Consider the following 15522-nt stretch of genomic DNA (forward strand, 5'->3'; position numbering starts at 1 on the left):
AAGTGAAACAAATAGTGTGAAAAAAGTTCAGTTCATTTCAGTGATGTGATATCTCTTTAAGGTAACTTGATCCACCATCCATTTGATCCTGCAGTGATTATCACCTCATTGAACGTAACACTCACCAGAAGCTGGTGAATAAACAGCAGTGGAAACTCAGTAGCAAATCAACCTCCTTATTGCTGAATGGTTGTAAAAGCGATAGTAAGATAATCGGTCAGTGACCCAAAACAACAACCTCCAATCAGTATAACATGGATCACTCTCGCCCCGATCTCCTCATCATCCAGATTATATGATGTTATTTGCAATCCATATATGGGTAAAATAAAACAGCCACATAGTGTGATTCTGTAAACACATTTATTGCCTTAAAAATCCCCCCTTAAAATATCACTCACATTGAGTTAAAAAATAATGCACATTGTGAACACAGCACTTCCAATATAATGGCCGCCGCTTCTGCTGTCTCACCACACACTGGTTCCTTATGGATTCCCGCAACAGCGGTCACGTGATCGCACCATGTGGTCCTGGCATGCGTGCTGACGTCACAGATGGTCACACCCTGACCACATTGTATAAATCTAATCATCTAAACTTTCTGCATTCAGTGCAAATAAAACTTTCCTAATAAATGTAGTCCCCCAAAGCAAACAATTTCAGAAGACTCTGTACTTTTAAGAGACTTCTACCTTTACGGAGTGTTACTACATACATAGTAATGGCTTAGTTGTGCCTTCGCGTGCATGTGGTAATAAAGTCTATTTATTCTGAATAGGCTGACTAGGCTGCCAACACACTACAACACACTTTGTAACAGAGCTGCACTTTTTTAGTTTCCAGTGTTCACTGAAGTACAGGTCTGTGATGCATTAGGGATGTACATTGGGGTGCCATTCAAAATGAATGCCAATGTACTGCACCAGTTTGCACAGATAGCTTCATGTTGAAAATGAAAGGTAATCATTAACAGGAAATTTCAAACATTCTCCAGTTTTGTAGAAAAAGTAGAATAATAGGAAACCTTTACAATTTCTTGTAAACCTATAAAACTGTTGATCAGCAGGGAATTCGAGGACATCCTGCTTACCTGCAGCAATGGGGCAATCGTTGAGGTTTTTCCACATTCTTTCTGCCCCCGGCGCTAATGTGGGTCATCTTTAAAAACTCTTAAGAAGACTAAAGAAATACACAAGACTTAGTCATAGGTAAATATAAAAATTTATTCACATTTTTTAAGCAGACCTGACGAATTTTAGAAAGTTGTGTTCCTGAGGATCTATGAAAGATCATGGATAAAATTCTGAAAAGCAGACACTGAATTTTGCTTGTCATTTGACAGACACTCCAAATGAATTGATAAGATGTTCAAATGGCCCCTTTACCAGTTCACTAAGTAAACTGATTCACCCAGTGGATAGCTGATCCATACAGAACATTCACTTGCTGTGAATCAGCACCCAGGTTTAGAATTGATCTGCTCACCATTAAACATTGACAAGTATTATGTTCTTTGGTCCTCTTTCTAGGAATTCAGTCCAGCAGCTTTTTCATTTTTTGGTGTGTTTCTTGAAAATCTCTATGTACTCCTTCACATCTTCTACAGAGCCCAGGGCTATGGGCATTCTCTGGTGAATACTATCTGGAACTATATCCAACACATTCTCCAGTCCATTGGTGGCCATTCCTCCAGCCTTTTCCATGACAAAGGCCATGGGATTGCACTCATACAGAAGCCTCAGCTGTTAGATAATATGAAATTAAGATTAGATCATTATTATTAGTACACTGGAGATTAGGATTTGTGACATGTTAATGGGCTTTAAATTTTAAAGTACACCTAAAAAAAAATACGTAAGCTGTCCCTGCTGACCTCCCCAAAAATGCTAGTTGGCTGTGTCATACTGATCCTCTGGTTTCAATACATTTGTTTTACTGATACAGAGCATAATATGCATACTGTATGTGCACTTTGGTGGAAATTTTGCATGAAAAAAAACAGGAATGCAAAACTGCATCATCAATTGGAAAATACTGTGCTGGATAAATGTTAATGCATTCAGTACTTGGTGAATGAAATCTATAAGTACTCACAAGGGTAGGTTTAGTAAAGCTGGAGCACTCAACCAGCTTCTAACTTCAGCTTATTCAATTAAGCTTTGACAATAAAACCTGAAAGCTGGTTGGTTTCTATGCAGAGTTGTACCAGATTTTGTACTTTCCAGTTTTAGTAAAGAGCCCCAACAGTGGATTACACTGGGAACTGTCTAGACACTCTTATACCATGAAGAAATTTCAGGAACCCAGTGTTTTGTTTGATTAGACGGTACAATTGAAAATGATCGGTTTTACTTTATATACTGGGCAGACATTGGCAAATGGTAATATATTGATCATATACATTTTTTTTTACCTAAGCACAGCTGCTAAAAGGGGTAAGGGGATAACACAAAGTAATTCAGAGTGTTTTACGTTCCTTATTTAGTACATTATGTTCTATACACCAGCAGATGAATGAAGGTCAACATAGAAACAATGTATTGTATGCGTGTACTATTTAAGAACAGACATTTGACTTTTACAGAAGATTTGTGTTCAATCTATATAAATACATAATTATGATAACATACATTAATGTACATCCACATTGACCATCTGCCTATTTTATACAGAAAAAAAGAAGTTACCTTTCCCTTTGGGCTTTTAGAGTTTGCAGGATATAAGAAGATTCCTCCATAGACCAGTGTTCGGTGCACATCAGCCACCATGGAACCCACATATCGTCCTCCATAAGGTGAACTGCCATCCTATTACAAGAGAAAAAATAAAAATATATCTAGCACAACTGAGATACACTCTTTTTAAAGCTTGCAAACCACAGCTCCCAACTGTCACTAATTTGAAGAGACTGTCCCTTTTTTGAAACCAAATCCTTCTGTCCTTTCCTCCTCAGCTGCCTCTTTTTGGTCTGAAGTACCAGTATTTTGTAATTCTGGTACCAGACCAGTATTAAAATGTACTGTTCAACTACCAGTGTCATTTCAATGTAGAGAAAAAAGCATTTGTGGGTTTAACAAATCATCATTGTGGTCTCTGTAACGGGGGTGGGGCAGGAGTCAGTCTTTTACCTGCATACTTTATGCTCATCTCAAGAACATTGGGAGATATGGAAAACTATACTATGCAGTATTATATCTAGCAGCAGGGGCGTATTTGCTCACAGAAAGGAAATCCAGCTTGTGGAGCGTACCAATACCATGCAGGGAGGACCAAAATCTTCACCCCGCTACACCACTGATTTTATAACCTCTCACAATGTTTTTATTACTTTGTAAATTAAGATTCTGTAGAAATTAACTGCAATCTGGCCGGTGCATCCCATCGAATCAGGAACAGGTCATACCATTTGGCACTGTCTCCCCCGTTTGCTGCATAGACTAAGTATCCTCTGGCTAGAAAGGGTGCAGATATTAGGAATATCTAGGATAATGTTTTCTGCTCAGACCAGAGTGAAAGGAGACGTCACCCAGCAAACTATACAGAAGGTACAGGGTCTGCTGATGGTGGAGAGGGTGATGGCACCATCAGGGTGATGGCTTTATTCTAGGGGTAGGAGGAGACATGCAGCGCCCATGTGCTATGCATATTATACAGGAGACCCAGCTGTGTAATCTGTATGATTGATGGGTTTACTGACAAACATTGATTGGCACTTTACAATTGAACAATTACCATATCATAGATAATCATTATACTATATATATATATATATATATATATATATATATATATATATAAAATCATTGATATATATTTAATCGTGAGAGAGAGAGTTCAATGATTATATATATATACAGTTGTGTTCAAAATAATAGCAGTGTGTTGAAAAAAGTGAATAAAGCTCAAAATCCTTCTAATAGCTTTTATTTCCATACACACAAATGCATTGGGAACACTACACATTCTATTTCAAATCAAAACATGAAGAAAAATATATCAAAGTTGTGTTGTTCCTCTAAAAAAATTGAAGAAAAGTGAATATTAGACTGTTCAAAAAAATAGCAGTGTTTGTATTCTTCTTTACAAACTCAAACATTCACTATATAAACTGAAAAATGTTTGAAGATTTTGCTTTCCTTTGAATCACTTAATTAATATTTAGTTGTATAAGCACTATTTCTGAGAACTGCTGTACATCTGTGTTGCATGGAGTCAACCAACTTCTGGCACCTGTGAACAGGTATTCCAGCCCAGGATGATTGGACTACATTCCACAGTTCTTCTCTATTTCTTGGTTTTGCCTCAGAAACTGCATTTTTGATGTCACCCCACAAGTTTTCTATTGGATTAAGATCCGGGGATTGGGCTGGCCACTCCATAACGTCAATCTTGTTGGTCTGGAATCAAGATGTTGCACGTTTACTGGTGTGTTTGGGGTCGTTGTCTTGTTGGAACACCCATTTCAAGGGCATTTCCTCTTCAGCATAAGGCAGCATGACCTCTTCAAGTATTCTGATGTATTCAAACTGATCCATGATCCCTGGTATGCGATAAATAGGTCCAACACCATAGTATGAGAAACATCCCCATATCATGATGCTTGTGCAACCATGCTTCACTGTCTTCACAGTGTACTGTGGCTTGAATTCAGTGTTTGGGGGTCGTCTGACAAACTGTCTCCGGCCACTAGACCCAAAAAGAACAATCTTACTTTCATCAGTCCACAAAATGTTGCGCCATTTCTCTTTAGGCCAGTCAATGTGCTCTTTGGCAAATTGTAACCTCTTCAGCACATGTCTTTTTTTCAACAGTGGGACTTTGCGGGGGCTTCTTGCAGATAGCTTGGCTTCACATAGGCGTCTTCTAGTTGTAACAGTACTCACAGGTAACTTTAGACCTTCTTTGATCTTCCTGGAGCTGATTGTTGGCTGAGTCCTTGCCATTTTGGCTATTCTTCTATCCATTCGAATGGTAGTTTTTTCGCTTTCTTCCACGTCTTTCAGGTTTTGGTTGCCATTTTAAAGCATTTGCGATCATTTTAGCTGAGCAACCTATCATTTTCTGCACTTCTTTATAAGTTTTCCCCTCTCCAATCAACTTTTTAATCAAGGTAAGCTGTTCTTCTGAACAATGTCTGGAACGAACCATTTTCCTCAGAATTTCAGAGAGAAATGCACTCTAACCAGCATGTACAACATTTGCTGCCTTCCTTCCATAAATAAGGGCAATAATTGCCACCTGTTTTTCAAAGAATGAAAGACCTCACTAATAGAACTCCACACTGCTATTATTTTGAACATGTCCCTTTCAATTGGTGATTCAATTACACAGAATCAGCAGCATGCATGTCATGACTGTTGGGTCTGTTGGATTTCTATTACTCTACTACACCTGCTAGTAAATTATTTGCCATGTAGAAATATCATTTCTACCAAAAACAGTGATTGATCAGGTTAGTGATGTCTGCTATTATTTTTAACACAACTGTATATACATACACACACACGATCATTGAACTCTCTCACTCTCTCATTGGGGGGGGATTGTGTGCACCATTTTTGTATTGCCTAGGGCAGCACAAAACCTAAATACACCACTGTCTAGCAGTACTACCAACATGGCGGAGTGGGAAACTACCATAAGGTTAAAGGTCAAGGAGAACCTGCTTTCATGTGGTCATCTGTCAAACAGTTTTGGCACAGTAAAGTACAGTGCAACATACCATGATTTAGGCAAGTTCCACTGAGAATTTCCAGCAACCTTGAAATTCTGTATATCTGATAATGAGTGGAATATATCATTCCAACCATTACCAGACATACAGAATTTCAAGGTTGTTGGAAACTCTCAGTGGAACTTACCTAAACTTTGCCTCTTCTCAGCTAAACAGGTACTAAGCGTTATACACCACTTTATCATATTAGTCAAGTTGCACAACTGCATAGTTGTCATCATGTTTCCCTACCCCTCAGTCTCAGGAAGACATCTGACCATCTATGGCTAGTCTAACGGAATCTTCTGGCATTTCCTGAAATCTTCATGTCTACATAGATTACCATTTAAACATACCTCTGGGAACTTTTTCTTCTGGAGATATTCTGTGACTGCTGCATCAAAGTATTTGGCATAGCCTTCATTTAGACTGTAGATATTGCCTCTTGGTTTAACCTTCACATTTCTATTAACCAAAATGAATTCTCCGATTGCCTAGAAATCGACAAAATAATACATGACGACAGCACACCTCATATATATAGAGAGAAAATGGGAAACACTTAAAGGGAATGTGTAGTGCTTTTGTGCATTTTTTGTATGTTAATATTTTGAATAATTCCTTTGAACCAGGAGGTGGAGCTTTAGGATATGTTTCACATATTGCCAGATTCCCATTTGACTCTTTATTGTAAAAAGCCTGCAGTTTACAAGCCTCAGTAGCTTAAAGAAGAAATATAACTTAATTTTTCAAATATTAATTTATCGCCCAGGAGACTAAATGCATTCTGATCTGCCCTGCAGCTGGCAAGCAGCGTAGTGGGACAGCTTGCTCCCCCTCCTCCGACTGCTTTCTGACCACACTTCTACTAAAATACATTTTCAATGAGGGTTGATTGTCACCACTTGTCTCTAGCAGCAGGTGCATGCTTGAAACGGGTGCTGTCAGGACACCAGGGTTGAGGTGAGTGCCGTCATTCAGCACACCAGGGGTTGGGTTCAGCTTCATTCAAAAAACAAGCAAAATATTAGTCAGAGCTAAGGGACTATGTGATCTATCTGTTGCTGCAGTGCATGTTTACTAGCATCTGGCAGATAGATCACGCAGCTTTGCTGTGGGGCTGTGTGATAGATCTATGGCTGCTAGTAAACATACTATGGATAGATCACATAGCTCCTCAGCACTGACTAATCTTTTTCTTGTTTTGTGAATGGAAGTGACCCCAACCCCTGGTGTGCTGAATGATGGCACTCATTTCAAGCATGCACCTAATACACTGTAGTGGCAGGTCTATTAAATAGCCCTGCAGCGCTGACTGATTGTTTACTACTGAATTTGTGAATGAACACAAACACTGGCAGGGCTGTGTGATAGATCTGCAGCTGCTAGTAAACACACACTGTGCCAGAAGATCTATCACACAGCCCCACAGCAATGACTGTTTATTCACAAATTCAACTGTAAGAGATCAGTCAGCACTGTGGGGCTTTTGATATGATCTGGTACTATGTATATTTACTAGCAGCTGCAGATCTATCACACAACCCTGCCAGCACCGACTGATCATTTACTGCTGAATTTGTGAATGAAAAGTCATTGCTGCACAGCTGCTGACAGTTGAAATCTTAGACGTTCATACTGATCTGTGGAAAAAAAAGCATATGAGTTCTTACAGTGCTTTTGGCGCTTTTTACCACATTTGCGGTGAGCTTTTTAAAACATGCGACTCAAAAACTGCGCCAAAAACACAACATTTTCTGAAACGTAAAAGCGGAAGAAAAATAAATCAGTGTGAAAGCAACCTTAGAGAGAGGGCAGTGATTACAAGGTTGTGCTGTACCTCCCCTATAGGAAGATCCATAGATTGGGCTTTAGCTTGATATGGAGTTTGCGCTTTTAATGCAGAAGGCAGCTAAGGATCAGTACAGGACCGGGTGTTACATGTACTTTGTCCCTTGGGGGAAGTGACACATCTCCTCTAAACTGAAATGTACACACAAATGTCAATGACTTTTTGCAGTGGCTCATCCCCTATTAGAAGGTTTCATTCAGAATAAGGGAGCCAATGCTGTGCTCTCTTTTCAGCTAACTAAAAATCTCCCTGAAATTTAAGAGCATAATGTGCTAGTATGTATCTCAAACGAGTATGTGCTAGTATGCATCAGCACTGTCTCAGCTCCCTGACTGGCCAAACTGCGATGACACCACTCTCACGCATGCACGAGGGAGCCTCAGCTGTGGCACAGCCCTCTCAATGGATGGCATTCCGTCCATTTGGAGCACAGTGTTCATGCGCTGGTGACATCACTGGCGCTAAGGTAACAGTGCACATTTAGAAGATATTTATTGTACCTACAGGTAAGCCTTAACCACTTGCCTACCAGGCACTTATACCCCCTTCCTTACCAGGCCAATTTTCAGCTTTCAGCGCTGCCGCACTTTGATTGACAATTGCGCGGTCATGCAACATTGTACCCAAATGAAATTTTGATCATTTTTTTCTCACAAATAGAGCTTTCTTTTGGTGGTATTTAATCGCCACTGGGCGCTTTACTTTTTGCGCTATAAATTAAAAAAAGTGCAAAAAATTTGAAAAAAAAAAAAAAGTTTATTTGTTTCTTTTATAAAATTTTTCAAACAGGTATTTTTTCTCCTTCACTGATTTGCGTTGATGAGGCGGCACTGATGGGCACTGATAGGCGGCACTGATGGGCACTGATAGGCAGCACTAAAGGGCACTGATAGGCAGCACTAATGAGGTGGCACGGATAGGCGGCACTGATAGACAGCACTAATTAGGGGTCACGGATAGGCGGCACTGATATGCAGCACTGATAGGCGGCACTGATAGGTGACACTGATGATGGGTACTGATAGACGGCACTGACTGGCATCACTTCTGGGCACTGACTGGCGGCACTGACTGGCACAACCCCTGGGCACTGACTGGTGGCACTGACTGGCAGCACTGCTGGGCGGCACTGGTGGGCGGCACTGGTGGGCGGGCACAGGTGGGTGGCACTGGTGGGCACAGGTGGGTGGCACTGGTGGGCACAGGTGGGTGGGCACAGGTGGGTGGGCACAGGTGGGTGGCACTGCTGGGCACATGTAGGTGGCACTTCTGGGCACAGGCAGAGTGGCACAGGTGGGGGCACTGCTGGGCACAGGTGGGGGCACTGCTGGGCACAGGTGGGGGCACTGCTGGGCACAGGTGGGCGGGGCTAGTGGGCGCACTGCTGGTCGGAACTTGCGGGTGTCACTGCTGGGCACCGATCATCAGGGCACTGATCATCAGTGCCCTGATGATCGGTGCCGATCCCCGCTCTGACAACTGCTGGTTCTCGGCAGTACTTTCCTCACGATCTGACAGCGTGAGGAAAGTGCAGCCGAGAACCGGCACTTGCATTTCCCTGTGATCAGCGTGTCATTGGACACCGCTGATCACGTGGTAAAAGGCCGGTGGGATCGGCCTTTCACCACATCACGTGATCAGATGTGATCCGTAGGACACAGCGATCACGGAGATCGCCGGGCGCGCGCCCCCTGGGGCGCGCAGGAGAGCGCGTTCTGGGAGGACGTCATATGACGTCCACTCAGAACTGGCCGGCCGCGGTGAAGCCGTCATTCGGCTATGCGCGGTCGGCAAGAGGTTAATATATATAGGCTTACCTGTAGGTACAGGAGAAAAGAATGACTTTACTACTACTTTAAATGTTTATTTGTAAAACCAAGTTTTATATATAAACAGTATATATATATATATATATATATATATATATATATATATATATATATCCTAGATTGTAAGCTCCAAGGAGCAGGGCCCTCCTTTCCCTCTTGTATTGAACTGCATTGTTGCTGTATTGTCTCCCGTTATATTGTAAAGCGCTGAGCAAACTGTTGGCGCTATATAAATCCTGTATAATAATAATAATAATATATATATATATATATACACACACATACACATCCCTGTTAAAATGTCAGGTTTCTGTGATGTAAAAAAATGAGACAAAGATAAATAAATTCAGAACTGTTTCCACCTTTAATGTGACCTATAAACTGTACAACTCATTTGAAAAAGAAACTGTAATTTTTTTTTGGGGGGGGGGGGGGGGTGCACATACTCTTATAACTGGGGATGTAACTGTGTTCAGAAATAAGCAATCACATTCAAAATCATGTTAAATAGGAGTCAGTACACACCTGTCATCATTTAAATTGCCTCTGATTAACCCCAAATAAAGTTCAGCTGTTCTAGTAGGTCTTTCCTGACATTTTCGTAGTCACATCCTACAGCAAAAGCCAAGATCCGCAGAGAACTTCCAAAGCACCAGAGGGATCTCATTGTTAAAATGTATCAGTCAGGAGAAGGGTATAAAAGCATTTCCAAGGCATAAGATATACAGTACCATGGAACACAGTGAAGACAGTCATTATCAAGTGGAGAAAATATGAGGCAACAGTGACATTACCAAGAACTGGACAAGAAAAGATGAGAAGAAAACTGATCTGGGAGGCTGCCAAAAGTCCTACAGCAACATTAAAGGAGCTGCAGGAATATCTGGCAAGTACTGGCTGTGTGGTACATGTGACAACAATCTCCCGTATTCTTCATATGTCTTGGCTAAGGGGCAAGACGGAAGCCTTTTCTTACGAAGAAAAACATCCAAGCCTGGCTAAATTTAAACACATCTGAAGTCTCCCAAAAGCATGCGGGAAAATGTGTTATGGTCTGATGAAACCAAGGTTGAACTTTTTTGGCCATAATTCCAAAAGATATGTTTGGTGCAAAAACAACACTGCACATCACCAAAAGAACACCATACCCACGGTGAAGCATGGTGGTGGCAGCATCATGCTTTGAGGCTGTTTGTTTTTTTTTCAGCTGGAACTGGGACCTTAGTCAAGGTAGAGGGAATTATGAACAGTTCCAAATACCAGTCAATATTGGCACAAAACCGTCAGGCTTCTGCTAGAAAGCTGAACATGAAGAGGAATTTCATCTTTCAGCATGACAATGACCCAAAACATACTTCCAAAACAACAAAGGAATGGCTTCACCAGAAGAAGATTAAAGTTTTGGAATGGCCCAGCCAGAGCCCAGACCTGAATCCGATCGAAAATCTGTGGGGTGATCTGAAGAGGGCTGTGCACAGGAGATGCTCTCACAATCTGACAGATTTGGAGTGTTTTTGCAAGGAAGAGTGGGCAAATATTTCCAAGTCAAGATGTGCCGTGCTGATAGACTCATACCCAAGAAGACTGAGTGCTGGAATCAAATCAAAAGGTGCTTCAACAAAGTATTAGTTTAAGGGTGTGGACACTTATGCAACCATATCATTTTCGTTTTTTACGGTTACTTCCCTCCACCTAAAGATTTCAGTTTGTTGTTCAACTGAGTTGTACAGTTTATAGGTTACATTAAAGGTGGAACAAGCTCTGAAGTGATTTGTCTAATTTTTTTACATCACAGAAACTTGACTTTTTATATCCACTGTGTATATATATATATATATATATATATACAGTTGTGGCCAAAATTATTCAACCCCCAATGCTGTAAAGGGGTTTAGGGACTATAGTGTACATTTGGAATTGTATTCAGAATCAAATCCTACAAGGACGTTGTAACTACCCAAATGCAACTAAAATGACATCAATTGTTTATGTAATACAGTAGTAAATGGTTCTTATGTGGTTTCTTCATTGCCACAATTATTCAACCCCTTAAAGACTACCACTCTGAAGAACAGAGGTTCATACAGGTGCTTTCCATCAGGTATTGAAAACACCTGTGGATGTCACCGAGCAGCAATCAAGCATAATAAGCACCAATTAGGCAGCTTTAAAATGACTGTGATACTCAGCTCCTTCTAGACATTTACTGGTGTGGTTACAAACATGGTGAAGGCAAGAGAATGGTCCAGGAAGACAAGAGAAGAGGTGATTTCTCTTCACAGGAAGGGCAATGGCTATAAGAAGATTGCAAAGATGTTAAACATACCAAGAGACACCTTAGGAAGCATCATTCGCAAATTCAAGGCAAAGGGCACTGTTGAAACGCTACCTGGTCGTGGCAGAAAGAAGATGCTGACTTCGACTGCTGTGCGCTACCTGAAGCGTAGAGTGGAGAGAAGTCCCCGTGTGACTGCTGAGGAACTGAGAAAAGATTTGTCAGATGTGGGTACAGAAGTTTCAGCCCAGACAATAAGACGCACACTGCGTAATGAAGGCCTCCGTGCCAGAACTCCCAGGCGTACCCCCTTGCTGTCTCCAAAGAATAAGAAGAGTCGACTGCAGTATGCCAAAAGCCATGTGGACAAACCACAAAAGTTGTGGGATAGTGTTCTGTGGACTGATGAAACAAAATTAGAACTGTTTGGGCCCATGGATCAACGCTATGTTTGGAGGAGGAAGAACAAGGCCTATGATGAAAAGAACACCTTGCCTACTGTGAAGCATGGTGGAGGGTCAATCATGCTTTGGGGCTGTTTTGCTTCTGCAGGTACAGGGAAGCTTCAGCGTGTGCAAGGTACCATGAATTCTCTTCAGTACCAGGAGATATTGGATGGAAACGTGATGCAGTCCGTCACACACCTGAGGCTTGGGAGACGTTGGACCTTTCAACAGGACAATGATCCCAAGCATACCTCCAAGTCCACTAGAGCATGGTTGCAGAGGAAAGGCTGGAACATTTTGGAGTGGCCATCGCAGTCACCAGACTTAAATCCGATTGAGAACCTCTGGTGGGACTTAAAGAAAGCAGTTGCAGTGCGCAAGCCTAAGAATGTGACTGAACTGGAGGCCTTTGCCCATGAAGAATGGGCGAAGATACCCGTAGATCGCTGCAAGACACTTGTGTCAAGCTATGCTTCACGTTTAAAAGCTGTTATAACTGTAAAAGGATGCTGTACTAAGTACTAAGATTGAATGTCACTTGGGGGTTGAATAAAACTGATAATGCTGTGAGCACAGAAAAGACATTTGTGGTTATTTCATTATAACTGTTATGTTATATTTGTCTGACCTACAAGTGCCTCTTTAATGTAAATGTAAGCAAGATGACTGAATGATCAAAAGCAATGTCAAACTGGCCAAAACACTCAATTTCAGTGGGGGTTGAATAATTTTGGCCACAACTGTATATATATATATATACACACACACTTATACACACAGTATAAACATAGGAAATTGAATAGAACTTACAGGGTCCAACATGAAGCAATTCACTCCACACTCTGTGGCAAGGACCAGCATTGTGGCACTTCCATACAATGCATACCCTGCGGCTACAATGTTACGTCCTGGTTGCAAAGCATCTTTTTCACTAGGCTCACCATCTGAGACCTGGAACAAAAAGCAATGTATTTTTCATTTAGAAACTTGAGGTACATTTTATAATAATAAACAACAAGCAAACATTTGCTAAATTAAAGTGAATGTCTATGTATTTCATGTGTTTTATTATTAAGACAAGCAAAAAGAGGTTAAGAAAGACAATTTTTGCAGACATGTGTATTGAAAAATGCGGTATACTGTACAACAGTAAAACATGTCCCTGTTGAGGTCTAGTTCTTTCTAATAAAAGTGGCGGGTTTGTCAATACAGTGCTTAGCTGAACTTTGTGGCTGCAAGTATCTGCTGCAATATTATGGTAATTGTGGCCATGTTCACGTGGGCTTAAGCTTGTAAAAGAGCTGTGTGTACAGCAAGTTTTTGGAAATTAAGGTTAAAACACGCCACAGTTGAGTTAGAGATTGAGTTTTACTATTAAGCTCAATGCGACTTGCTATGCATGACCAGTCATGCCCTATGATCGGCAATGGAACAATTCTAATCGGTGCAACTCCAACTTTGGAGTCGCACCGATTTGAAAAGTAGTTCCTGCACTACATCTGTGCATGAAGTTGCACAGATGTCTTATAAGTCGCACTAACATGCGACTTTGAAATCGTGCGACTTCAAATGAAGTCGCAGGATTTCAAAGTTGTATTCAGTGTGAATTAGGGCTAATGGGGCAATTTAAAGAGACATTTGTGTGTGACAGACTCATTTATGATTATCATTCTTATGTGTTCATTTGTAAAAATGAGGTGGAGAAGTCTGTTTTTTCACTGCTTGGGTTATGGTAAATGGGTAAGAGGGCAATTGGACCCCATTACCAGTTAGGACATGTCAACTGAACCATCTAAAATCACCCAACTACTCAAGCCCTTAAGACATAGAAGAGCCAATGCTTATCAGCATTTAGTAGGTGTGTTCAGAGGAGCACCATTTTTATGACCCACTTGACCCATTTGAAAGCTATTGTCTGGTGTGGTGGGCAGGTGGTGTTTGAAAAAGAGAAAAATGCAAAACAATGAAGCCGAACCATGCAAATACGAATCCAGGATCAGATTTTTCATTATTTGCAGTTTTCTCTCCTGTTAAACTGCCCAAATGACCATGATGTTAATACTGAAGGCAAAAAAAGCAGTAATGCAGTAGAATGTGAATAAACCACTCATTCAAGTCCAAAAAAAAGACATTTTTGAATTCCCATAGACTTTAACTACTGAAAGGTAAACAGTGGCTCTTATTCGATGTGTGCAGTGGTATCATTTTACAGTATCTACTACTGCCATTGTGGGAATTATACCTCTGGGGAATCCTTACCTTTCTATAGATGGCAAAAATTGTACCAATGGATGCAAGACAGTCAATGTTTGAAGAACCATCCAAAGGATCAAAGCACACAATGTATTTGCCCTGCAAGACATTAAACATTATTAACAGCTTGAGAGCTAACAGAAGTCAGGTATTTTACATACAATTAGCAAATCAACAAACCTGAACTAGTAGTCGCTATATAACCATTTTAATACCAAATGATTTTTTTTTTATTTTGCACCTCAGCAAGTAAATGTTATACAACTGCATACAATTATCATACAGTTACATTTTCTCACTGATTTCTATGACCTACATGGTTACAGAATACAGGTGTACCTCGGTTTACGAACACCTCGGTTAATGTCATTTTCGGCTTACGAATGAAAATCCATTGAAAATAATGCCTCAGTTTACAATTTTTATTTTTGCAATACAAAGCAAGTTTCCCCAGGATGCATTGCACCTGGGAGGTTTATAGCGTCAGCCCCGTGCCTTTAAAGTGCACTTTATAAAGAGTTTTGAACAGATAAGACTTTTTTTTACCTCCGGAACAGATTAATTGGTTATTTATTGCAGGTACTTATATAGTGCTCTCAATTTACGCAGCGCTTTACACATATATTGTACATTCACATCAGTCCATAACCCTCAAGGGGCGTACAATCTAAGGTCCCTAACTCACATTCAAATACAAGGGCCAATTTTAGACAGGATCCAATTCACCTACCAGCATGTCTTTGGAGTGTGAAAACCCATGCAGGCACAGGGAGAACATGCAAACTCCAGGCAGGAGGTGCCGTGGCTGGGATTCGAACCAACAACCCTAGTACCGCCAGGCGGAAGTGCTAACCATTTTCGCAAAACGAAGCAAGTTTCCCCAGGATGAATTGTGCCTGGGAGGTTTATAGCGCCAGCCCCGTACCTTTAAAGTGCACTTTATAAAGAGTTTTGAACAGATAAGGCTTTTATTTTACTTTTATCTGACCTCCAAAACGGATTAATTGGTTTTCAATGCATTTATGATTTTTTTTCGCAATAAAGAGCAAGTCTCCCCAGGATGAATTGCTCCTGGATGGTTTATAGCACCGGCTCCGTGCATGTTGAAGTCTGTGGGTATCACGTGGCGTCTACTGTGGAGGTGTTGGAGC

The 15522-nt window shown here is 40.9% G+C and overlaps 1 protein-coding gene across 1 annotated transcript in view; it reads right to left on the reverse strand.

The window, feature by feature from the left end:
- Positions 1–1205: 1205 nt before the first annotated feature.
- Positions 1206–15522, reverse strand: part of LOC149436020 (fructose-1,6-bisphosphatase 1-like) — a 46409-nt gene continuing 32092 nt past the window's right edge. The window contains exons 3-7 of the mRNA XM_089662128.1: positions 14378–14470; positions 12929–13069; positions 6073–6210; positions 2691–2810; positions 1206–1745 (exon numbers count right to left, since the gene is read on the reverse strand). Coding sequence (XP_089518254.1) covers positions 1554–1745; positions 2691–2810; positions 6073–6210; positions 12929–13069; positions 14378–14470 — 684 coding nt within the window. The 3' untranslated portion in view covers positions 1206–1553. The remainder of the gene's footprint in view (positions 1746–2690; positions 2811–6072; positions 6211–12928; positions 13070–14377; positions 14471–15522) is intronic.

The sequence above is a fragment of the Staurois parvus genome, unplaced genomic scaffold (genome assembly GCF_062004578.1).
Source record: "Staurois parvus isolate SC_StPar_1 unplaced genomic scaffold, SC_StPar_1.0 ptg001432l, whole genome shotgun sequence".
Classification (NCBI taxonomy): Eukaryota; Metazoa; Chordata; class Amphibia; order Anura; family Ranidae; genus Staurois; species Staurois parvus.